The following is a 24,141-nucleotide window of genomic DNA, read 5'->3' on the forward strand; positions in this document are numbered from 1 at the left end:
GTGAAGCTGAACAGAGAAGTGAGTAAATGATGCGGCGCTGAACGATACTGCTCTGTTCTCGTGTGAGGAGGAAGTCACACACACACGCACACATACACACACAGGTAATCAGACTGTTAACCACTGTGAAAACACCACTGAGGCTTAAACATGTCTTTGGATTTGACTAAAATATTGTTTGAAGGCTTCCTGCAGAAAAGAAAAGACACTATGGTAAGCTACCATCTCTTTAATGTTTCATAAGAACAATCTGTGTTTTGTTTTAAGGCTTATTTATTTCTGTAGAAAATAAGGTGGGCGACTTATTGGTTCAGACTTCAAAACACAACGTTGTTCTTCTATACCAAAGAGAACTGCAGTGCTGTGAGTACAACTTAAGATAAAGTTGTTAATCTGTTACTATATCTGAAGCATGAAAAACATCCATTGGATGATGGTCACTGTACTGGTATTATTGTCTACATTTCTCTCTTTACAGTCTCACTTAAGAGGATATTACTATATTTACACAGTAAGTTTTTCTCTGTTTACATTTAAAAGAAGAAAAATATACAATATTTCTGTTTGTGTTTGAGGTAGATTATACTTATAATATCTGCTGCTTTTTATTTTAAGGCCAGATTGTGTTCTAGCATGTTTCAGCAACAAGGTATTTCAATATGAATCTACTCTGGACATTGAAAGCCTCCTGACACACGTCAAAGAAACGCACTAAAAGAAGACATTTAGTCAAAGTCAACCTTTTTGTCCAATTTTCGCTGTACGTACTGGATGTACAGAAAATTGTTTCTCAAACTGCAATAGTGTAAAAAATACAAAACAGATATACAGCCTTAAGATTTGTTACTAGTTGTAAACGTCGTACTCATCTCTGACCTTTACACCAAATCTGATCTGTCATTCTTGACGTTGCGCAGGTACAGTGTTTCCCCTACCATTATGTTAGGGGGGCATTGCCCCCACTTGAAGGTCAAGTTAATAAAAATAAATAAATAAATAAATGTTTGGGGGTTTTTTTGGGGCTTTTTGTGCCTTTATTGTAGGGATAAGATAGTGGATAGAGTCGGAAATCAGGGAAAGAAGTCATTTAAGGATACCTTCCCGATAGAACAGGATAGCTGTCATTAAAAGTAACACATGAACACCAAGATTTGTGTCGGCGTTCGTCTTAAGTGTGCTGCTGCCTTCTTGGCCAGGTCAGCCTTATGAAAGAAATCTGGATCTCAATGGATTAATTACCTGGTTTAAATAAAGGTGCAGTCAGTGCGAGAGGTCCAGAGAGCGGACAGCAAACGCTTCATGTTTGAGATCATCATGACGAACGGAAAGAGAAAAATGTTGGTGAGTCAGCTCGGTCTGGTTTGACTGTTCCTGTTTCAGTCTGCGGCCTGAGATTGAGATTGTGTGTGTGTGTGTGCAGGCAGCAGAGACAGCAGCTCTCAGACAGGAGTGGGTGGCACACCTCTGGCAAGCCATGCATCTCTCCACCTCGGGGGTCTCGGACTCCAGAGGCATGAGAACAAACAGCATTGTACCCGTCTGCTCACAAACTGACAGCGTGAAGTATCTGCCTCCTCGGCCCCTCTCTGCCCCCTCAGGCCACATCCACCATGAGATCAGGAGCATCGCCTCCCCCGTCTGCAGGCCCGAGGAGCTGGACATCGAGGAGGAGCCCTTGTACCAAAACCCAGAGTCAGCATCAAACTACCAGGATCAAACTGGTAAACTTGTCTTAATATCTGCAAAGCAAAGTTAATGAAGGTTAAACTTTCATACTGACTTCTTTGTCCAGGTGCAGTCCAATGGGGGTCCAATGAGTTGAGCAACGCAGAGGAAACACAAGAAGGAGACTATGATGTTTTACCAGTTAGAAAACGTACAATGCTTTAATATTCCTTCATTTTACTTCAGTTGTGTAGACAGAACAATCATGGTTAAATATCTAGACTGGTCCTAAAGTGTGTTCTGTCTTTTTAGAGATGTGTGAGTTTAAAGAGGAAACTGAGACAGACGAGGGCGTGTACGATGTCCCTCTCTCCAACAGGAGGATGGATGAACCTCCAGGTGGGATTAGACAGTTTTTTTGTTTTTTTTTAAATGTCAGCACTAACTCCATTTCCTCCTTCTTCTTTTGTAATATTTTTTATTTCGCTCCATTTTAGACCCAACAGAAAGCATCTATGACGTGCCGAGCTCTTTATTGAGGAAGACATCTGACTCAGATAACTCCTCAGGTGAAAACATGGATCAGAGTATTAGTGGAGGCTATGGTGGTGGTTGTAATGTGCAAGTGGGAGGGGGCAGGTTTCAGTACCAGAGGGGGGATCTCATATCGTGTAAAGGTTCAGAAAGTCAGTAACAACTTGAATCTTTTCCCCCTTTTGTTGTGGTTGCAGAGGAGCAGCAGGCAGACGGCGTGTACTGGAGGATATAAAAGCAGCTTGACCTTTTTCTGTGTAGAGCAGCAGCAGACTTTGAGCCACTGTGTATCTCAACATGTGCACACAGCAACAGATACACCATGAACCATGTCTGCATGAGAGACATCATGCACAGCCACCACAGAGAGGTTCAACAGTGGATTTTAATTTCTTCTTCTTTTAGTCAAGGCAGAGCCACAAACACACAGATACAAGTATAGAGACGATCTGTACAGAAAAGACAACACTCATTACTGACAGTCAGTCGTATATATTTTTACATGTCACCTACTTCAAAGCTTTCAAGTTCACACAACCAACATTTATATTGCTGTATGACACACTTTGGACTGGTTTAAATGGTTCTGAAAGCCTAAAAATAAAATGTAGGCATGCTAATAATATCTGTGAACCCTCGTTTATAAACTAATATTTATTCTATGTTTCACTTTCTTTCTTCTCTTTTGATCATGTTTGTGACTTTTGAATATTGCAGAACAGAAACTTAAATGTAGGGAGAGACATAATGACGGGTTTGTTGTCATTGAGTCTTCAGCTGGTGAAAAACAAAAAGAGTATCCATAATTACAGTTTGTCTTCACTACTGCACCCCCCCCCCAAAAAAGATTAAAGTCACAAGTTGATAGACGGATAAAAACAGTCGCAGTGTTCATTAGAAAATATAACAGTAGTGCAGCTATCGGGTTGAGATATAAACAAAAGCGAGGCGTACATAACAAGCAATGCAGAAAAGTGATTTGTGCATTCTCCATAAGTTCCTTCTGCAGAGATACGACAAGTACAATCAAACATGATACAAAACAATAATAATAATTAAGGAATATTTAGACATCAAATAAATCCACTCCGATGAGCAGTAGCTTTAGTTTGGATCAGCTCAGGGTTTCCGTCATTGTCAGTTAGCAGTAAAACATGAGGACTTGTATTTGGTTCATTGTTTGGAAACTCACACTCATGACGTTTAAAGTACAAAAGGAATGGATACGATGGATACGAGCAACGTGCCACAACAACTACACTGATATTTTCATCTGGACCGCCTTCTCTGGGATCATCGTCCGTCTGTTCTTTTCTGATATAATCTTCAATTAGGAGCTAAACTTTCAGGTTTTAAATGTAGTGATGTTACAGTTACAGTACGTTTGTTAGATCTTACCACGGATCTCCTCACTGAGAAGCAGCCGTGATGCCAGCACAGACAAAAATGTGTTTTATTACTTATCATGCTTCACAATGAAACTCCTGAAAATGTCCAGAAATGTTCAGGGTTGGGATGCATGTGCAAACGCAAACAGCTGAATTTTACCCAGATTTTGTTCTGCCAGCTCCTGGGTAAATTAAGCGGGAGGTCGTTTTGAGCTGTTGTGAGAATACAGCAGAAATATCTCATATAATTCACCACCAAGTGAGCGGGGGCAGAGGTGTTAATATCCTGTTACCGACGAGCAACCAGCATGTTTTGTTGATAGTGTGAATGTCTAACTTAGCGTAGTGTTGATCTAAAGTCTAAAATTGTCATCATAGCGTCAGACTCTGTTGTTTTGTTCACTGTTTCTGAGTGTTGTTTTTTTTCATGTCATGTCTTGCCTCCTGAGACCCCTCCTCCAGTCTGACAGGAACAGTCACTCGCTGTGAGGGGCAGCAAGATGGACATTTTCTTGAAATTTTCAGGAGTAAATATGTGAAAGCGGCTACATATTTGAAGTCTGAGTCTACCATGCAGAAATTGGTCAATTCAAAATTTTCCATGTGCCCATATTTTATCTGGCAAACTAATATTAAACTTACCATGTAGTGCTATAATTAAGTGATACTTGGTTGTTCTGTGGCCGGAAGAGCAGAGCAACAATAGATGAAGGTTTTTTTCATGCCCGACAGCTTAGAGTTATGTGTTGTAACACGATCAGGCCTTGGCCGAGGATTGATCCCTGAGGAACTCCTCCAGGACAGAAATTATGCTGCAGGCTTCAGGCAGGTCGCTGTGCTCGGCCCTGGCATTCTGCAGCAGAACATTCCCGTTTCCGCAGCCCTGCAGGAACTGGCAGCAGCGAAACAGGGCGTAGTGACTCATCTCGGCCTGCCGCACGAAACGCTTCAGGCTGTTCATGTCCTGGATCGCCTGCGGAGGGCAGAGTGGTGGTTGACAAAAAGAGGAAGAAGCGAGGTAAAAAAAAGGGAAGAGATTAGGGTACTTTGTATCTGACAAGAGGAACTACATGCCTTCAGAAGTTCACCCGATTGTGAATGAGTTGTATTGTTAATGGAAAAAAAAGAAAAAAAAGTATGCCACACGTTTTCTGGAAACTAAACAAGCTTTAAAAACATTCATGATCCGTCTTCAAATCTGTCCGCGTACCTTCAGTTTAAAGTTCTCCAGAATCTGTCCGAGCAGGAAAGGATTACATCTCTCTGCGGCGTTTAGAAATGCCTGAGTCCAGTCGTCGCAGAAACGGTTACTGACTGAAAGAAAACCGGTTTATTTTAAACCTCGTCTTAGTACAGTGATGCAGAATCCCATTGAAAATATGTCAGGGAGTTAGACTGACCGGTGTTAGAGAGAGTGGGCGGGCTGGTGGAGCAGTCTATGATCAGGTCGGACTGAGTTTCCTCTGAGATGGCCTTACACAGAGAAGCTGCTGTCGTGTCTTGTTGGGACAAACCCTGCAAGCTGGCTGCTTTGATGAACCTGAAACCATCAAACAGATGGTTAAAACATCGAGTACTACATGAAAAAACACAACGGGCAGGCTTTATTTCAGGGTTTGTTTAGCGGCAGGACTTTCCGCTCACTCACCTGGACACATCAGTCACCGTCCTCTCATCTGAGTTAGTGACCTCCACGTGCGTGTGACTCAAAGCCTGTACACAGGAAATAAATGACTGAAATGTGTTGTCTTGGAGAAAAATTACAAATGACACAAACAGACTTTGATTGCTAAGATAATGATAGAACTTCTGGTTCTTAATGAATGAGGTATTTGAAAGAAAAGACCATTTAAAAACACCTGAGTCTCCTCGTTCTGAGAATGTTTACAATACAAATATAATAATTTTAGTTGCATGTTTTAGTTGTTTGAGGGAAAACTACTTAACTTGAATTCCACCACTGGAGATCAATAAAGGATCATCTTATCTTAAATCACACTGGAACTATCTAACAAACACACAGATCATTTACAGTGATATCCTGCGTCTCTTTTTGTTTACATTTCTTGAATAGATTGAGTATATTTCACACTGCATAACACCTCAAATATTAAAGCTATGCTTGCATATCCTTGATGTAAGATATGAAAAGCATCTGTGTCATTACGTCTTATCTATTGTCAGTTTTCTTTCACATCATGAGGGGGATGGTGGGATCACGATTGGAGTGTAAAATAGCTCCTGTTATTCAAAGTCTCTCCAACAAGCCTTCTTCTGTGACCAGTGATTTAAACCGGACGTTTGCTAAAGGTGATAAAAATGACTCACAGCATGCAGCAAGAAGCTGATGTTGCTCTGGACCAGCTGCACCACCCGATGAATGTGCATCACAGACTCCTCGTACCACCGGCTCAGATAGGGACGCACCTCCGTTTCAAGGTTCTGCAGCTGGCACACACAAACATGTAAAAAATGTTGCATACGTGATGTAATTACAAATCTATGTTTTCAGTACACTGTGGTTTAGCTCTCATACCTCTGGAGTTTGCAGGCTGCTATGAAGGCCTTGGACGTATTTATCCAGCTCTAATCTAAATGTGTGAAGGGTCAAGGAAAAGGGACTCAAACCTGTTTCTCTCCATGAAGAGGGTAGAAATACAACTATGAAGGGAGGGCATTTTGTAATTAAAAAACAGATGTGTACAATAACGGCTCGAGGACTTTAGGTGGTGCTTATTCCATGAGGACAGTATTCAATAGGCCGTGCACAAAGGATATAGATTCAGTCCTTTTTCAGAGCCGCCCATGAAGCAGATGACGTAACCATTTCCGTCTGCATCAGGCTGTTCAGGAGACCTTTCTTGCTCCAGGAGGCAGCAGTAGCAGCCGACTGCCTGCTCCGGGATACTGGGACAAAAACCAATCAACACGTTTGTGTTAACCAACATTTTAAGTTTATTAGCTTCTTGGTTTTCAGCCACATTTGTTTTCTTCTCTCTCTGATGGAATCAAACAAGTTAAACATGATCTGAGGTTTGGCTCGTCCTTACACTTTGATTCTGTCTCTTTGTAAGTAAATAGTGCATCGCTAATGCATTCCAGTTCGCTGGGAAAATGTGAAATGACTACCTGAGCTCCACAGTGGCGATGTTGCCCATGCCTCCCAGCAGAGCTCCTTTGCTCAGCCTCCTCGAGATGTAGGTGCGCAGCTCAGGTTCGGCCTCTGATGGCAGGCTGCTGTCGATGAGCGTCAGGCTGTGGGGGGCGAAAGCAGACAGTCAGTTTGGATCGGTGCAGCCGTTGAAGGCAACGAGGAACATGGGAAGCCACTGAAGTCGATGGAGAACAGATGGAGAAAGCTGATGACGATTAGCCACAACCAACACGACACACAACTGAGTCACATAGCTGCTGCAGGTGGGTGTCAAACAACACAAAATTCACTCAACTTCACCCAGACTATGACAGGAATCTCATTCACTTTACAAATGCATAAGGCCAACAGCCCATGTAACTCAGCAGCGATGACCAATCAGAACAAAATCACAAATGAAGACAGCATTGATTCCATGTTGATTGGATGTCCCGTGGCAGCCCGTGGATACACCAATATACAACAGTGAAAGGCAAAGAGAAACGACCACTGAAAGCAAGAGGAAGGTAGGCGCCGGCGGGTGACTCCTTCGTTACCTAAAGTCATCCTGACTGGTTGTGGAGTCTGCTCGTCTCTGGTTCCATGCCCCATTTTCCCCAGAAGCCTCAGATCTACAACAATTGACAGTTCACTGATCACCTGGTTAGTTTTCAATGTGTGGGGTCTGTTTGTCCTGCGTCAGTGTCACTGTCAGCATGTTCAGGAACACGGGACAACACAAACTCACAGGTTCTTTGAGAATCAGAGAATGTATAACAATTACCAGAGGTGGAAAGAGTACAGGACTGTAGTTACTCTGACTAAAGTTGACTCAAGTAGAAATGAAATAACTGGTCTATAAATCTACTCGAGTAGCCCAAATATAGGAGAATAAAAGTTAACTTACTGTTTATGAAAACTACTCAAAAAAGCTGCTGAACTACAATAACTTGAATATATGTGAGTCATAACTTTCCACCCCTGACTGATATGGTACAAAATAAACATCAGGACCTGCTTTATATTAAGGGGGGGAAGAACAGTGATGGTTAGATATCCTGTATGATAAGGGGGCTTCAATTGAAGCATAAAATCACTGTATAATAGTTTAATATCAATGTTCCTGAAGCAGGTACAGTAACATCACACTGTGCATGTGTAAAGTTTCATTATTCCTCATATTTTCTGCACAGCTCTACCTGAGATTAATAGTATCCAGCATTACCTTGTGCCTTGATAAAGATAGATGGTGTAGTAGCAGTTCAGCTGGATTTTCTGGCTGTATCCCGCGATGTCTTCGCTGTCAAAGTCATCCTTCTCCTCCACGTCGATGGAGTCCTGGAAGGACGAGGTCTGGGAGGTAAACATGATCAAACCTCTGCACGGAGCAATCAGCAGCCGGCTAAAGTGACAGATATTTATATCGTGTTTATCCCGTTAAGCTGCGCTGTATTAGTAGATATTTATATATGTAGTTTGGATCTGTTTGTCTGCTGTTTAAATCGTACAAGCTGATATGCAAATACTGCAGCAGGTACCTCTGTTGTTCGCCTGTATATGTGCCTTGTGCGCATGCGCAAATGTTCTCTGTTTGCTGTCCGACTACCACATGCACTTTCATGTCAGTTCCGGTGTTATGCTGAGAAATGCATGTCTGCTAAGAAATGCATTCACCTCGCAGGTCAATACAGAATATATGAGACCATAGACTATAAATATTAAGTGTCAGATACATTTTCTACACTGCCGTATTTTATTTTGCATCCACCGTTAAATTAATCTACGGACGCTTTAGAGTCAAACACTTGTTTTGCAGCTCAGGCTTTGAAAACCCTGCTGCTACCGAGCCTCCACAACAATACGGACATTAAACGTTTAGTAAGTATAAACTTCAGATACATTTTCATCACAGATCTGCCTCAAGAAAAAACCATGTAAACATTTTTTTAAATCACTTCCGCAAGGTGTATGCATTTATTTTTACAGTCTATGATTTCTCGTCATAACACCGGGGCCAAACGATCCCCCGCTAAAAGAAAACTATTATCTTTAATCATTTGCAATTGACTGAATAGCGAAATATAAATATATGTGAGTACATATAAGGCTAGCTGTATCTTTGTCGAAACACAAGTATCGAGAAGACAAGTATCGAGAATAAAAATATAAATGAAAATAAAATAAAAATATAAAAACAAGTAAAAATAAAATAAATAAAAACAATTAAAAATAAAATAAAACATATAAAAATAATATATATAAAACAAGTAAAAATAAAATAAAAATAGAAACACAAGTATCGAGAAGAAATCGAAACCAGTCGGTGTTGACCGATAGAGGGCGCTGTGACACTGCTGTTCGGAGCTGGAGATTTGGACGCCATCTTTACTTTCTTCAGTGCTGTGTTGGTATGTAAGCTGTGTTGTTTTGTTTGATTAACAGGCTTTGAGCCGAGAGACAAAAACATGGGAAGAAAGAAGAAAAAGCAAATGAAGCCTTGGTGCTGGTATCCTTTTGTAATAATTTACTTTTAGTGCTAAATATGATAATTAGTCCTGTGTGTGTGTGTGTGTGTGTGTGTGTGTGTGTGTGTGTGTGTGTGTGTGTGTGTGTGTGTGTGTGTGTGTGTGTGTGTGTGTGTGTGTGTGTGTGTGTGTGTGTGTGTGTGTGTGTGTGTGTGTGTGTGTGTGTGTGTGTGTGTGTGTGTGTGTGTGTCCGTCCTGAGGTGTGCTTCAGTCCTCCTGTAATACCAGTTCGGTTGTGTTGAGCCTCCTGAACTGTCACCTCAGGTACTGTAACAGAGACTTTGACGATGAGAAGATTCTCATTCAGCATCAGAAGGCCAAACATTTCAAGTGTCACATCTGCCATAAGAAGCTGTACACTGGTCCCGGGCTCGCAATCCACTGTATGCAGGTGAGCAAAGTAAACAATGAACCAAACACTCATCAAATGAAATCATGTGTACTATGCACTGCACTACCCCGTATTCATTGTTGTTCACTCAATGGCAGACATAGGTTCATTTAGTTAAAAGCAATTCAATCAAGCAAATGTTATCTCAAGACATTTAACAAAAGGAGTAGGTCTAGACCTTACTCTTTGTTTTACTCATAGACTTAATGTATTTTTTACAGTCTATGGTTATACCCCTATGTGTCCACTGTATGGGATAAGTGTAAATGAAATGATGGTCCATTGTAGGACGGGGACGATATACGATATGCCTTTGTCTTGACTCGATCACGATTCATGGGTGTCGATATTTTTGAAGGGATATGGCGATTCTAAAGTATTGCAATACATCAAGTCATCCAATTACATACTATCTATTGTTGCGATTTTATTTTTAAGCAAAACTTAAGCGGAATCATACAATAGGAAAGAGAGTAGAATATCAACATCTCATCACTGTATCTACAGGTACATAAAGAGACCATCGACGGAGTTCCTAATGCGATACCTGGACGGACAGATATAGAGCTAGAAATATACGGCATGGAAGGGATTCCAGAAAAAGACATGGACGAGAGGAGAAGAGTGTTAGAACAAAAGAACCAAGGTATTAACAAGAAGAAAATACCCGTAATGTGCTGTCTTGTTATTTTTTTTTGTTCTAGAGATTTATTATGCTTTCCCCTTTTTGTCAGACACTCAGAAGAAAAAGCAGAATCAAGATGATTCTGATGAGGACGATGATGATGACGAGCCGGGTCCTTCCTTCCAGCCGCCCGCTGCAGTTCAACCGCAGCCAGGCATGCTTCCTGGCTCGGGTACACCAGGGATACCACCGGGCAGCTACTCAGGTGAGAAACACAAGACATGAGTCAACACTAGATGTAGTGAAATGGATATGAAGACGCTTTAATCACGCCTCATGCTCTCTGCAATGTGTGTATACATCGGGACGACGCCTGACATCAGACAAATAGATTAAAATATTGTGATATTAACACAAAAAACAAAAGCGTGCATCACTACTTTTAATCACAGTGATTACACTATGTGTAGCAGCATGTCAGATAAAATGCAATTTAAGTATTTATTAGCATTCAGGTATTGTAAATGTCCTGCTACTTTAATAATAGGCTCCACGCTGGTTTTCTTTACACATATAAGTTTGTTAAAATACATTTCTTTGTTTTAGGAATTCCTCCCATGATGCCAGGTGTGCCACCCATGATGCCAGGAATGCCGCCCTTACTGCCAGGAATGCCTCCAGGGTAAATCTTAGGAGTTTGAATCAAGTCTGACAAATGTATTAACCCCCTATGGGTATTTTAAACAGTTATTTTTCCTAATGTTTTTAGGATGATACCAATGGGCGGGATGATGCCTCCAGGTGCAGGGATGCCGCCAATGATACCAGGAATGCCACCAGGTAATGTCCTACCAGCTACATAATGATGCAAATACTTTGAAGAAATGACAATCTTTTTATGCTTCTGTAAGAATAAATATCTTCTGCTGTTTTTTTTTTTTAGGCATGCCTCCCCCTCTGGCCCACCGTCCAAGCATCACACACATGGCTCAGGTTGCTGCTGCTGCAAACATGCTGACTAGACCAACAGTTCCTGCTGCCTCTCAGCCCTCAGCCCAGCTGGATGTCTCCAAGCCTCTCTTCCCCATTGCTGGACAGGTGAAACATTTCCCACTCTCAAGTTCTCTCTGAACTTCTCTTATTGAACAGTGGAGGTTCAACTCGTTCTGTGTGCTCACACAGTGATGGAGAATTTATCTAAAGAATTAAATCCATTATTTTTCCTTTCCTATTTGAACTCTTTTCCTGTGCTGCAGATTGGCAGTCGTGTTGCAAGTACAACCGCAGACCCGTCATGTTCAGACTCTCAGTCTTCCTCTCCTAAAGCTCTGTTCTCTATCACATCACAAGTACGCAGCTGTGTGCCTGCTCTGCTCCGACAACCTGCTGCTTTACAGCTGGCATGAACTGTGTGAAGCTTGGCTGTGGGGCATTCATTGTTTTTTTTTGCATATTAATAATGAAATCCAATCCTTTATGTGGGCAGAAAAGAATTCTAAAAAGGTTTGTTGTTTCTAGCGAAATTCATTTGATTGCTTTTTCTTTTGCTACAAATCTGCATTTATGAAAACCTGGAAACAAAATGAACATATTCTCCTGAACATGGTCAAAGAATAGAGAGGTATGCAGATTTGTAAAGCTGGCTTCTTAATTCTGAGCTTTAAGGCAACATAACACAGCATGCTCTTACTTTTTTTCTTTCAGGTTTGATATGAAAGCTTTTTCTTGAGTCGTACTTTTGAAGTTTACTCTGCCTTGTGTTTAAAAACAGCAGTTTAAACATGTCATAGTGGTGCGATGGTTCTCTTCTGGTCTTGCTTCAGAACCCAACAACAACTCACATTTGAGATATTTCTACCCAGTCAGATTAATTTGATGAAAACTGGAACAAAAACATGTTTAAAAGCGCTGACTGGAAACAGCTCCACGGCCCACTTTTGGGTCCCGACCCACCAGTTGAGACTCCTCTTCATGGCCTTTGCATCGATGTGGCATTTTGCAGTGGAAATCAAATGCAACAGGATTACATGGCACAATTTAATCATGATATACTGTGAAAGGGCACGATAATGGTTTGATTTAAATTCCTTTGAGTAGCTCTCTAAATACAATCTTTAAGTCGTCCAACATGACGGAAGAGGAGACTGAGATTATTGAATACAGGAACATGTTTCTCTTGGACACTTAATTATAGCTGTGTTAATAACAGCTACCTTTGTGAACAGTGGTGGGTGTTTTAAAGATTTAATGTGCTCAGAGTTTAAACTCTAAAGGTGCAGAGAGTCTGAAGATAATTTTTCATATTGCAACATTTCATAAAAATGAAACACCTGCTGGCTATCTGAGGGTATCGAGGAGATAAAGAGGCATCTACTGACATATCTAAATCATCTTTAAAAACAAATACAAACTTTAATAATAGTGACCTTATGACTAAATGTGCCCTTCAACTGTGACATTTCAATATTTTGCAGCAGCGTCTCTCTAATGTGTTTTCCTGTCTCTCCCCTCAGATCCAGCAGGCAGTATCAGGGTCCCCTCACTTCCCCCCCTCCACATCCTCTGACCCTACAAAGTCCACATTTCCAAACTACACGCAGGCCACTGTAGCAGGGTCCAGCCCCAACGCTGGTAGCAGTATAGTCTCCAAACCTCCCTCCACTGTGACCAGTAAGCCTGCCACCCTCACCGCCTCCAGTGCAACCAGTAAGTTGATCCACCCTGATGAGGATATCTCACTGGTGAGTAGTCCAGCTGCGGCCCTTTGAAGATGTTAATCATGTATAAAAATCTAAAAATATAGACGTTCTAGTAGTTAAGCTTCATCATTTATTTCTCCCCATTGCTTCTTGTCTTGTAGGAGGAGTTTCGAGCTCAGCTGCCCAGATACCAGCGCAGTCTTCCCCGCCAAGGCCAGACGGCCGCCGCCTCCCAGTCAGTGGGTCCCATGGGTGGCATGATGTCTCCTCAGCAGGCCAGCATGAGGCAACCCTTACCTGGTACTCATCGCCTGCCCGTAGATCAAGTTTCAATATCATAGAAATCTTCATCCATGCTTCTCTATAAATTATCTTTGACTTACAAGAGATGTTTCCCCAAATGATAAAACCTTATGACTTAATGACCCATAGCATCATCGAAAAAAAATCTTGGCATAGCAGGCAGCCTCTGCTGTGCCTTTGATTCAACAACATAATGTTATAGTTACCATGTTAGCATACCGCTTTTAGCTTTGATCTCAGAGCATCATTATACCAAAAGCAGCATTCAAATCATCTGAGTGTGTGATATGTAAAAAGCATTCTTAAAACAAATATAAACCTCATCAGACAAAAGGTTTATTATTAACCAAGTTAATCCTCAGATGACCAACTCTCATCTTATAAGACATGACGTTCTCATAATCAAGAACATGAGACTCTCAATCGTCTTCCATAGTAAAGGCTTTGGTGTGGTGGCTTTAAGTCAAATATCTACCGTGTCTCTGCAGGCCAGTATGGGGGTCCACCCCAGGGAATGCCAGGCTACATACCAGGGATGCCTCCATACGTACAGGCCCCTCCTGTGGGTCCCCCAGGGTACCAGGGAGCCCCTCCGCGCCCCCCTTTGGGTATGAGGCCCCCCGTCATGTCTCCTGGAGGCCGCTTCTGAAGCCCACCTCCCTCTCTTCAATAGGTTTGGACACTCAACCCTTTTCTAATGTCCTCAGCTGCTAGTAGACAAACCAGTATTGGTGTTTTAGTAGCACACTGACTGTTTACTACTGAGCTGTGAGGAAGAGACACTGAACACACAGCAAACACAAGAGGTTTAACAGCATCACAGAGGGCATGGGGGGAATATTGTCACTAATCCAGACTGTTGTTTCAAACCATCTCTGTTCTGTGGCTTTTTTCTCATGTTTCATTCAGGTGTGTAGAAGTGTAGTAGATTTGGTTCGTAGTGTTGTGAAGGCGCTGGAGTTACATGGGCAGTACCCCCCCTCCCCCCTTTATCAAGGCAAGTTTTTCTGTGAATACTTCTCTAAACAGTGAGGCCTTCACAGCACACAGTGCTGTTGGACTTTATGTCCCCAACTTTGTTTGGTGAGGGCTTCATGTCTCTGTTTATGCTCTCTGCTGTTTTCTGTTTGATTTGGAGTAATTACTCCCTTAAACTTCAGCAGACGAAGTTCTTAATGATGGTAAACGTATTGTTCTAAATCTGTATTGTAATAAAATGTGGCATAAATGTAATCGAGACGTCACAGCAGGTTTGTACTCCAGTAATAAACGACATTGTGATTTTGTTGTCTTGAAGATGAACTGTATTTAATGTGCATCTCTCCTTTCATTGTATTTATAGATGTTGGTATGTTTCCTTTATCTGTCAGTATACTGATGCTCTGTGCACATCACATGCAGACTAGCCTGCACTGACTTGACTGTACAGCAGCATGACTTCTGGCTCGCTCATGGCTGTAGTGCTAAAACTCAGATTTCTCTTCTCCCTGTAGCGATGCCCTGGGGGACTGGCTGAGGCCGTGTCTCAGTGTAGCCCTGTTCAGCCTGAGGCAAGTCTCACCGTTTTCTGTTTCTCATTCATTAGCAGGGGCCCTCACAGCGAGCTCGCTGTTGGATCTACATGTCCCCAAACTTGCAGCAAGTTTGGTGAAGGCCCTTGTTTGTGTTGTTGCGTATCCAGGCATGTTAGCTCATGTGAAAAACAGGTTCATTCTTTCTAATGAGGCTGAAATGTGCTCTGTTTCTGATTGGTCAGAGCATTAAAACGCTCGGTTTTCATTTGATATCTTAACATTTACAGCTATCAAATGAAATTCTTTAATCCTCATTAACTTATCCCAAAGTGTAAAACAGTGATGGTCAAAACTCAAACACTGGGACAGACCCTTCCTCCACATGTTCTCTAAATGTCATGCTTGTTTGAGGGTTTGTGATGAACACGTTACCTTTCATATGCTTGTTAAACTCAACCCTGTTTGTTTTATCAGCTGTCCTCACTTGATCATTTGAGTTTAATGAAGGAGAGTCTCTGCCACTCACAGGTTAGTTAAAGCTGTAAGTACCACTGCGTTTTTTCCTTCTGTCCTGTTTTTTTGTTTCACAAGTAGAGGAATTCATGTTTCATCTTGTTAAGGTTTACAACAACGGCAGCCAATATTTCAGTTTGATAACTTCACAATAAATCAGGGTTGATTCTTGAGTTGAAACATGTTCAATGGTTCTGCCTGATGTGAGCAGCAGCTCAACGTGGTTTTGAAAACTCAACGCATGCTCTCGATTTAATGTTCTACTCGAGTCATCGCAGGCACAGACTCCACTGGTAAGTACTGGCTCATGTCTTTGTTAAAGATGCTAAACCAGTTAACTTATTGTGTGTCTTTAAACCTGCTCATCAGTTCAGTTAAATGAAAAGGTTTCACACATCTTCTGCTTTTATCCACTTCATTATTAGTCTGAACATCATCTGCTACTGGGTCAGATTTAAAGGTTTGGAAGAGACACTTTTCTGCTTTTAAGTTCAGTCCAATCTTCAGTTTTAATAATGAGTACATGTGACATCTTCACCACAGTCTGGACGTTCTTTTAATAAACCACTTTATTCAACTCTAACGTGTGTTTGTATTTTCTCCTCTCATAAACCAAACGTGTGTTCTTGTTAGTACTGTAATAACACTGTGTTATAGGGATGTCGGTATGGTCATGTCAATAATTTAATGTATGAATTGTTGGATTTCTTGTTTGTCAATAAATTAATTTGACACCAAATATAAAAGTTGGAGAGAAGCTTTAAGTACTTCAAAATGATTAGGACACAAAACTGGCTCAGAATCCAAATGACAGTCCAGACTCAGGATGATTCATTGTCTCCATGCAAAGCTAAGAAACATTTTAATCATTGTCCATTTATTGTCAGAATCGTTTTTTTCTCTACTTGATGGGATAAATGACGAGAGGGCCGAGCATGACTCTGCCACAAACTGCGACATCTGAAAAACCAATGACACATGAATGAGAGTATTTATGACTCTTCCTACTAATGAGGAGAAGTTTTGTCGTGATGTACAGCTTTACCTTTCGAGGCAGGAGGTCTCACATTTGTCAAATCGCTCCATGTGAGAGAAGTCGTGTAACAGGAGCCATCACAACATCGACACACATCATCGACACCGTCCACATTTTCCCACCTGAAGAGAAAAGTACACAGATTTAAAATATAAAAAGGTTCTTACAGTCAGACTGACTGACGACTAAAGAACTCACCCTGAATGTGTGTGGTCACAGGCCTTGTTAGTGAAGCTGCTCCTCCACATGTCGGCTACAGCTTTCACATGGCAGGTGATGAATATCTGAGGAAAGAGGAGGAGACATGCCATGAAGGAATATTTCCAAAGATTGTGAATCATGCGGTTTATTCTGAAAGTGTCTCACAGAGTTCCTCGTATCCTGGTGAAACAGGAAAACATCCATCTGCAGCTCAAGAGAGTTAGTTCTCGTTCTGGGTCTGAAATGTGTGTTTGATCCTCCGTTTTTTGCATCAGTGAGGCACCTGAAATCAGTCTTATTGTATTTATTCATGTCATGTTTGCACAGGGAAAAGTACACAAAACTCAAATGATAACCAAACAAGCAGAACAATAAAAGATAAAACCACACAGGTTAGAAACAATCATTAAAACAAAACAACAGGAATAAAGTTCTGCTCTTTCTGACTGCACATGGAGCTACTCTTACCCGTGGTTTTGAATGAAGTAGTATCTGGGGACTGATGTGACGTCAGGTTTCAGAGTGGCCACGCAGCTGTCAATCAACAGTCGTCTTTGTGGAGAATCGGGACCGGTGTAAGACGCCTGCAGGTGCAGGACATCTCCGAGGAAGAAGACCGTGGAGAACGTCTCGTGTGTCCAATCATCTGCAGGCCCAACACAAACATCACCACATGTAGAATACTTAAGACTTTAAAGCTAACACTTTACATCTATAGTTCCCTGCATAAAGCTCCAACCTCCATTTTAACCTTTCCACAAGTTATCATGTTATAACATGAACCAATGTATTTCATTCATTCATAATCCACAGTGTTGATGTATGTTTGGAGGGTATACCATGCAGGGCTGTGTCCAGACTTTGTTGACTGGGGTGGCCCACCACCTGGGGCACTGACTGTCTCTCACACACAAATTCATTTTATTTGAGCAACATATACACCTCCTGAAAGACTAAAAAAGAAGACGTATGTCCAAAGTCAGAGTTTGAAGTAGAACATTGCATTCAAACTCTTGCACACTGTCTCACTTGCAAAAGCACTGTCTTTAGCATTCTGCTAAAATGAATCTACCAGACGTAATCCAGCTTGCATGGGTTTTCTTTTCCAAACTTAACACTGCCAACGGCAAAATATAGTATTTATAGTAATAAAGTATTTATTTACAAATGGAATTAGGCCCCTATACTACCAGCAGTCACACAGCTAGACTAGATCCAGTCTGAAATCAGGGGGGGGGGGGGGGAGAGAGAGAGAGCGCATGAGGTAAAGGAGCCACAGGTCAGATTCAAACCTGAGCCATCCGCTTGGAGAACTACAGGGCGTGCACACTAACCACTAGGCTACCAAGGACCCTTTGGAAACACCTTTTCAAAATGATCCATGATTCCAAATAAAAACTCAACACTATCAAACAAATTGCTTGTAGCTTCATAAATACGTTTGTTGTTATTTTCTTGACTAAACAATATATTTTTTAAAAGTCCTCACAAACCATTCATCAGCCTGAGAGAGAAATCGGAGGTCACTGTTGGCGAGGAGGGAGTCGGAAGTATCGGCTGAGAGATGCTGCTCACAAAGTGTGTCCTGTTAAAACACAGTCTACACATTAAAACACTGAAAGCATTGTGCTGGCATTCTTCTCTGTTCGAGGCTGATAAAGATGTCACCTTTTATAGTGACAGGAAACAGGAACTACAGCAGGGTTGGTCCTGGTGATGCCTTGGTACGTGACAGCAGGTGAGACGATCAGCTTGTTGGAGTAAATCACAGAGTCTTCAGTCATCTGTGGATGAATAGAACAAACAAAGCACAGTGAACAATAAGGTAAATTCATTTTCCTTTGATAAAGTTCAGACTAAGAGATAATCCTAGTTGTTATTTGTTAAAGCCAATTTTTAAACATTTCACTCAAAAGTTTGTTCACAGAAAAACATTTCTGGTATGTATGGTACAATGCGATACGACATGATACACTTTATTGTCCCCTGTGGAAACTTGTCTTGGACTCTAGCGCTGCACACATTGAGCTCCCTCTGCAGTCGTTATCGTAGGAAGTGCTGTGGGTGATTCTAGTGTCCCTCCAACGAGCCTTCATCACCATGATGTTAGAACAAACACCACCCAAATGATAATTTTTTTAAATAACTTAATATTAGTCAAGGTTATATACATACACACACATATATATATATATATATATATAGATTATTTTTTTATTTATTTTTATGCATTGCCTGTAAAGCACTTTGGTCAGATGAAGCTGTTTTTAAATGTGCTATACAAATAAACTTGAGTTGATTTGATTACTGATTTGGCCAAAATGCAGTATGTGAACAAATGCATGATCCGCAGTATACCAAAAATACTCTAAATGTCGTACTGATTCAGGACAAATCTACAGTATGAATCAGACCAGTCTCCCTCTCCTCATGCACCATCACCCACAATGCAAAACTCCCAAGTCAGAGATCAAAATGACAGACAGCTAGGGCCGCAGGAACAGAGGAAATAATCACAATCAGACCAAACCACATAAAGAAACCAACAGATGGTTGATCACTAAAAGAAACAGAATTCACTCCAGCATCAGGGACTCACCGTTAGTTCAGAGCCACAGTCCTGCAGTCCGGCTTCAATGATGAACTCAGAGTCAGCAGCAGCTTCAGCTCTGCACCGACTGCTCTGAGAGTGATCAGCTTCTCCTAAAAACAGCTCCTCTGCAGACACCAGGCGTCCAGTTTTATACAGATCAGCCTTCACCACCACGATCATGCTCGACTCTGTGCATGCTACGCGGACCGTAGATTCATCTTTGACTTGTGTTTCTCTGCACTTTCCTTTGTTAGCTCTCAAAAATTTATACTCTCTTCCTTCACAATCGATTATGGGTTCTTCTTTCAGAGGTCGGACGGTGTCTGCAACAACAAATACTGTCATCAGCAGCAGAGAGACTGAAAGAGCTGAAGTCCACATTCTGCTCTTTTTTTTATCAGAACACCTGGAGCAAAGCTGTCTGCAGAAGACTCAGAAACTGGACACAATCCTCCCTGGATCTCAAAACCTTCTCAGCTCAGACCAAACACACTTAAAGAGAAGACAGCTGGAAGCAATTACACCTGAGCTAATCAAGCTACAAGAATGTGATTGGTCCACACATCCCATGGTGTAGGTTGCTTCATCTCTGCAACCTGCAGCAGGGCAGAGAGACAACATTAGTGTTACCTCAGGGAGACAGGTGTAGATCTTTTAGAGCACATGGTGTCAGAAATATACGCCAGGTAATGAAAGGAAAATATGTCATATTTGGTTTTATGGATGAAGTGTAAACATGAACTCAGAAGTATTAGAGGACAATAAACCATCTCTGAAAGAAGTCCTCTCCTCCAGATAAAACTATGTTTGCAATCAAACGATTATAAAAAAATCATCTAGTTTTTCTGATTTAGATCTTTGTTGGAAGAGACATGTAGCTGCACTGCTAAAATTCAAGTCTAAATAAGCAAGTATGTGTCTAATTCCTGGTCATAAATATCTCAGGACACTTATTTTAAACCACAGTCACCTGACAAGTCTAAAAAAACATCTTAAATCCTCAAACAAATAGTAAAAAACAAACACAAGACAAGAACCACACGAGCAAACTTAATTTGCACATTTTCTTTTTTTACTCATAACAAACATTTCAGGTCTTATCTTTTGAATTTTTAATATCTTGAAATGTGTTTATTGGACTTTCAGGTGAATGTGGGTTTGCTCTGTTGCCTGAGTTAGTACTATGAATTATTATGTTGCCTGAATCATTATCATGTTTGGGTTCTGATGTTGGTCTGGGTTTTTGTTGGATGTCCCATCTGTGGGTTGCTTTGTTGTTGGTGTTTTTTTGTTATGTGGTTTCTTATTCTGTGTTGTCATGTTTGCTTCACTTTGTAAACCCTTGTTTTTAAAAGTGCTTAACAAATACATTTATAAAAGCAGTCTAGATTTGAGCTTAGCAGTGTGTATGGATTTCTGGAAGTCTCCTTTCTTATACCAACTAAATACAATACAGTTTGTTACCTGGGCTAAACCTGGTTTGATCTTATACTTTTTAATTGCATTTCCAGAGGCAGTAATCCTACCTTTCTGAAAATGCTCATTTGGATTAATAGTGATTTACAATCACAGTAATCAGTGAAAATGTGTGAGATGATCCTTACACCTCAACTTCTAGTTTACCTTTAGTTCTGTTAATGATAGATATGGAGCTTTACAGCCTGTTGGATCATGTTCTCAGCTGTTGCCATGACAATTCACAAACAGGTTCTCTCTAATGAGACAAATTCCCTCTTCATGACTGAAACAGAAATCCTGATTCAGTGTTTTAACAGCAGCTGGAAATGAGACAGTCAAACAAAACATTGGATGTTTTGGACTCCGAGTGTGCAGCTTTTCAACATTTGCATCCTGGCTGCTGATCTACTGTAAATAGACATGAACAGTAGACACTTTAGGTGTGCCCACTCAAATACTTGCAATTTGACACCCTGATGATTCATTTTGTAAACATGTGAAAGTTTAAGATGTCAGAAGCCTCAGGTTCATCTACGAAGACTTAAAATAATAGTGATTTTTAGCATCTACAGCTAACTTTGAAATCATTTCATATGTAGGGAAACACCGAACTTGTGGCAGAAACCTTAGAGGCAACTAAACATTGATTTTAACACATTGAGCAGCCAATTATTTAAGCAGCATGGAAATAGTTCAAGTTAACAGAACCATGCACCACAAGAGCAAGATAATAGTGTATACACTGTACCCATTGTAATCATTTGCACCATGTCAATTTAGTGAAACACAAAAAGCAAATAGACCTTTTAAATCGTTTATTATATCTTTGGTCATCCGTTTGGGAAAGTTCAGGTTGTGGTAGCGTTCGTCCATTCGGTCACTTCTGTAGCAGACACATCTGTGGAGAGGACGTCGCTCAGAGCCTCTGTGTCGTTTGTGTTCATCTCTGCAGACTCTGACTCCAGAGTGATCGCAGGGTGGAGCTCTTCTACAGGAGCAGCGACTTCACCGTCTTCATTGGCATCTGAAATTTAAAGACACAAGCTTTAAAAGAAAAAAAAAAAAAAAAAAAAGTCACATTTTAATAAAGTCTTTTCACACAGCTTTACCTTTTTGGTCTGCTTCACTTTTCAAGTCTTTTTCCTGGTTAGACTCAGAAGTCTGATCCTCAGCTTCTGTAGAGGAGTCAGGAAGCTTCTCTGCATCAAGGATACAAAGAGTTAGAATTGCAGCATTTTGTTAAATTTATCACTATAGAAAAGCTAACCGTCCAGGTCTGATGAGTTAACGTTTCATCCCTACCAACTCTGTAGTTTATCCCACTCCTCCACTTGCTGCCATACTGCACAGGTCTGCCGATATTTAAGAGAGCACGAGGGATCTCGTCTTCAGGTAGTGGTCCACTTCTCTGCTTACCTGGCAGGACCAGCAAGGGACCCACTTTGGCCTCTTGTTCCCAACCTGCCAAAAAAAACAACAAGAGGGATTATGTGGAAGAGTAACATGGTGTAAAAGGCGAAGCCAGACATCCCTTTAAATCAAGATGTTGCCCTGAAACCGCACCTTTGGATGTCACAGTGCTCCTCCAGAAGGATTCAGGTTTTTCTGGCCTTACAAACCCACGAGGACCAAACGCCCGTGGGCTGCTGGGTTTACTGGGGATCTGTCCCACTTCATTTTGGTTTTGACAGTGCCAACACAAGTAGTCATTGCCATCAGCTGAACTCCACCTGAACAGGAGTCATGTTTTAGAACTCTCATTTTCCATTAACTCGATAATTTACTGGACAACACTCACCTTCCATTGTTGAGCGTGCACGCCTTATCGGGGGACTCCGTGTTGCTTACAGGTACAGCATTCAGGTGGCAGGTGATGTAGAGCTGGAAGAGAGGAAGGAGAAGTGTGAGCGGGGGAAAGAAACCGCATGTGACAACATTAGTTAAAGTCGAGTCAGAGCGCACCTCTCCTCTGTCGTCATTATGAAACCTGAAGGCATCAATGAGCAGGCGGAGCTTATCATCCTGAGTCCGGGGTAAGAAGTGAGACCTTGAACCTGGAAGCTGAGAGTCAAGCAAACACCTGTGAGGAGAGCCAGGACAGGAAGTTAAACACAGTATACACTCTAAACAGTTAATGAAGGATTTAGTGATACAGTCCAAGAGGAATGCACAATTTATGCAAGTCTATGCAGAAGAAACTGGCATATGTAACACTTACACCAGGGTCTCATTTACCCACAATGCAACAGGTCAAGGAGCAGGACACAAAGATCTGATTTCATTGAACATTCTTCTAATTTTTTTTTAACTTTAGTCACTCAAGGCATTATGTCACCTTCAACACAGCACCCTCTACAGCCCAAAACAGACTTTGTGCAAAAACTTAAATTAAACCTCACTCTCAAGTTACTTCATCAAGCTGCAGCGTCACTCACCCGTTCTCTAAGAAGACGTATCTGGGCGCAGAGTTGATGTCGGGGTGAAGAGTGGCCACACAGCTGCTCACAAACACTCTGAGCCCCATGTGATGTCCCACTCTGACCGAGGCCTCGATACTGATAGGCATCCCGAGGTGAAAGACATTAGAGCTTCTCTCATACATCCAGTCACCTGCACAGAAATACAAACAAGATCGGAACAAGAGAAAGCACTGTTAAAAAACAAAACAAAAACAAAGGGTTAAACCCACTTGTCATTATTCTCAGGTCAAACTGCAGAGTTTCCACAGCAGCCTGAGTGGACGTGTAGGGGATCCAGGTGGGTTTGATAGATGAACTGGACAAACTGTACTTCCTAAAAAAAGGAGGAAACAAGCAGTTTTAAAACCACAGAACTGAAAATGGAACTTTTTAAATAGATTAAAAAAGGCAGGCAGACCTTCCATAGTGACACTCGATTGGAATCACAGCCTCTTCCATTCGAATGAGCCCATCAGGAGACACCTCAGGAGAGTATATGAGGAGGTTTGTGTAGACCAGAGAGTCCTCAGTCATCTGTGGAGAGTGCAAATGTTTAGGAGAAGAGATTTAAGGTGACATCAAATGTTTGAAGTGTGTTCAAGTGTTACCCAGTGTTTGGTTCCGCACTCCAGGAGTCCAACAAGGATGCTGTACTCGTTTCCTGAAGATGCTGCAGCCGTGCAGTATCCATCCTGCTCCACTCCCAGGCGAATGTCTGCACTGTTCACAGGAGCGCCAACTCCAAACATGTCCGCGTCAATGACGATCTCCAGAGAGTCCGGATAGCAGCTCACCCTAACCGTGTGCACCCGGTGCGGTTCCTCAGACGGAGACTTCAGTGCCGTGTGTTTGGAGCTCTCTGCGATCTGAGGTGGAACGGCAGAAGAGGGACTGAGACCGATTTCTGACAATAAGAATCCCAGAAGGAGGCTAACCCAAAGATTAAAGGTCTCCATGGATGTCAAAGAAAACAGACAACTGGCTGTGCATGAACCGGCTCCTGTTTGACCCCCGAGGCAGAACACAGGTTTGAGCTGAGAGGGTGTTTTAAAGCCAATCAGACTCATGTGAGCAGCAGAGCACACCTGAATCCAATCATCCACT

At 41.7% G+C, this 24,141-nt stretch overlaps 5 protein-coding genes across 9 annotated transcripts; 2 read left to right on the forward strand and 3 right to left on the reverse strand.

Annotated features, from left to right (window-relative positions):
- The first annotated feature begins 26 nt into the window (after positions 1-26).
- Positions 27-2,868, forward strand: LOC110001075 (uncharacterized). The gene is made up of 9 exons (XM_020656502.3): positions 27-213; positions 286-363; positions 479-511; positions 1,255-1,341; positions 1,421-1,721; positions 1,793-1,876; positions 1,978-2,064; positions 2,163-2,234; positions 2,397-2,868. The coding sequence occupies exons 1-9, from the start codon at positions 151-153 to the stop codon at positions 2,432-2,434; spliced, it is 843 nt and encodes a 280-aa protein (XP_020512158.1). The 5' UTR covers positions 27-150; the 3' UTR covers positions 2,435-2,868.
- Positions 2,567-8,297, reverse strand: c16h17orf75 (chromosome 16 C17orf75 homolog). Its single transcript, XM_020656501.3, has 10 exons — positions 7,946-8,297; positions 7,278-7,352; positions 6,717-6,842; positions 6,366-6,494; positions 6,124-6,184; positions 5,916-6,035; positions 5,236-5,300; positions 4,988-5,127; positions 4,798-4,901; positions 2,567-4,560 (listed from the first exon to the last, which is right to left on the reverse strand). Exons 1-10 carry the CDS (start codon positions 8,086-8,088, stop codon positions 4,345-4,347), a joined length of 1,179 nt encoding a protein of 392 aa, XP_020512157.1. The 5' UTR covers positions 8,089-8,297; the 3' UTR covers positions 2,567-4,344.
- A 43-nt stretch (positions 8,298-8,340) lies between these two features.
- LOC110001076 (BUB3-interacting and GLEBS motif-containing protein ZNF207) lies at positions 8,341-15,867 on the forward strand. 5 transcript variants are annotated; one of them, XR_010668846.1, is made up of 14 exons: positions 8,341-8,598; positions 9,163-9,226; positions 9,510-9,636; positions 10,144-10,282; positions 10,371-10,526; positions 10,868-10,943; positions 11,031-11,101; positions 11,205-11,359; positions 11,518-11,610; positions 12,775-13,002; positions 13,122-13,260; positions 13,752-13,936; positions 14,173-14,260; positions 14,757-15,867. XR_010668846.1 is itself a non-coding variant. In XM_020656505.3 (13 exons), the coding sequence occupies exons 2-12, from the start codon at positions 9,186-9,188 to the stop codon at positions 13,910-13,912; spliced, it is 1,386 nt and encodes a 461-aa protein (XP_020512161.1). In that variant the 5' UTR covers positions 8,341-8,598; positions 9,163-9,185; the 3' UTR covers positions 13,913-13,936; positions 14,173-15,867. The 5 variants fall into 5 exon arrangements, 3 of the variants coding, with proteins under 3 accessions (XP_020512161.1, XP_065820516.1, XP_065820517.1); XR_010668845.1 differs by having other exon boundaries at positions 13,752-14,260; XM_020656505.3 differs by having other exon boundaries at positions 14,173-15,867.
- A 253-nt stretch (positions 15,868-16,120) lies between these two features.
- Positions 16,121-19,615, reverse strand: LOC110001077 (zona pellucida sperm-binding protein 3). The gene is made up of 8 exons (XM_020656508.3): positions 19,127-19,615; positions 18,196-18,311; positions 18,021-18,112; positions 16,996-17,173; positions 16,693-16,810; positions 16,525-16,610; positions 16,336-16,448; positions 16,121-16,250 (listed from the first exon to the last, which is right to left on the reverse strand). The coding sequence occupies exons 1-8, from the start codon at positions 19,499-19,501 to the stop codon at positions 16,192-16,194; spliced, it is 1,137 nt and encodes a 378-aa protein (XP_020512164.1). The 5' UTR covers positions 19,502-19,615; the 3' UTR covers positions 16,121-16,191.
- Positions 19,616-21,378: 1,763 nt separating this feature from the next.
- Positions 21,379-24,072, reverse strand: LOC110001073 (zona pellucida sperm-binding protein 3). Its single transcript, XM_020656500.3, has 10 exons — positions 23,646-24,072; positions 23,456-23,571; positions 23,268-23,371; positions 23,014-23,188; positions 22,541-22,658; positions 22,377-22,459; positions 22,142-22,308; positions 21,881-22,039; positions 21,688-21,777; positions 21,379-21,602 (listed from the first exon to the last, which is right to left on the reverse strand). The coding sequence occupies exons 1-10, from the start codon at positions 23,991-23,993 to the stop codon at positions 21,427-21,429; spliced, it is 1,536 nt and encodes a 511-aa protein (XP_020512156.1). The 5' UTR covers positions 23,994-24,072; the 3' UTR covers positions 21,379-21,426.
- Between the last annotated feature and the right edge of the window lie 69 nt (positions 24,073-24,141).

This window comes from Labrus bergylta, chromosome 16, assembly GCF_963930695.1.
Source record: "Labrus bergylta chromosome 16, fLabBer1.1, whole genome shotgun sequence".
In the NCBI taxonomy this organism is placed as follows: Eukaryota; Metazoa; Chordata; class Actinopteri; order Labriformes; family Labridae; genus Labrus; species Labrus bergylta.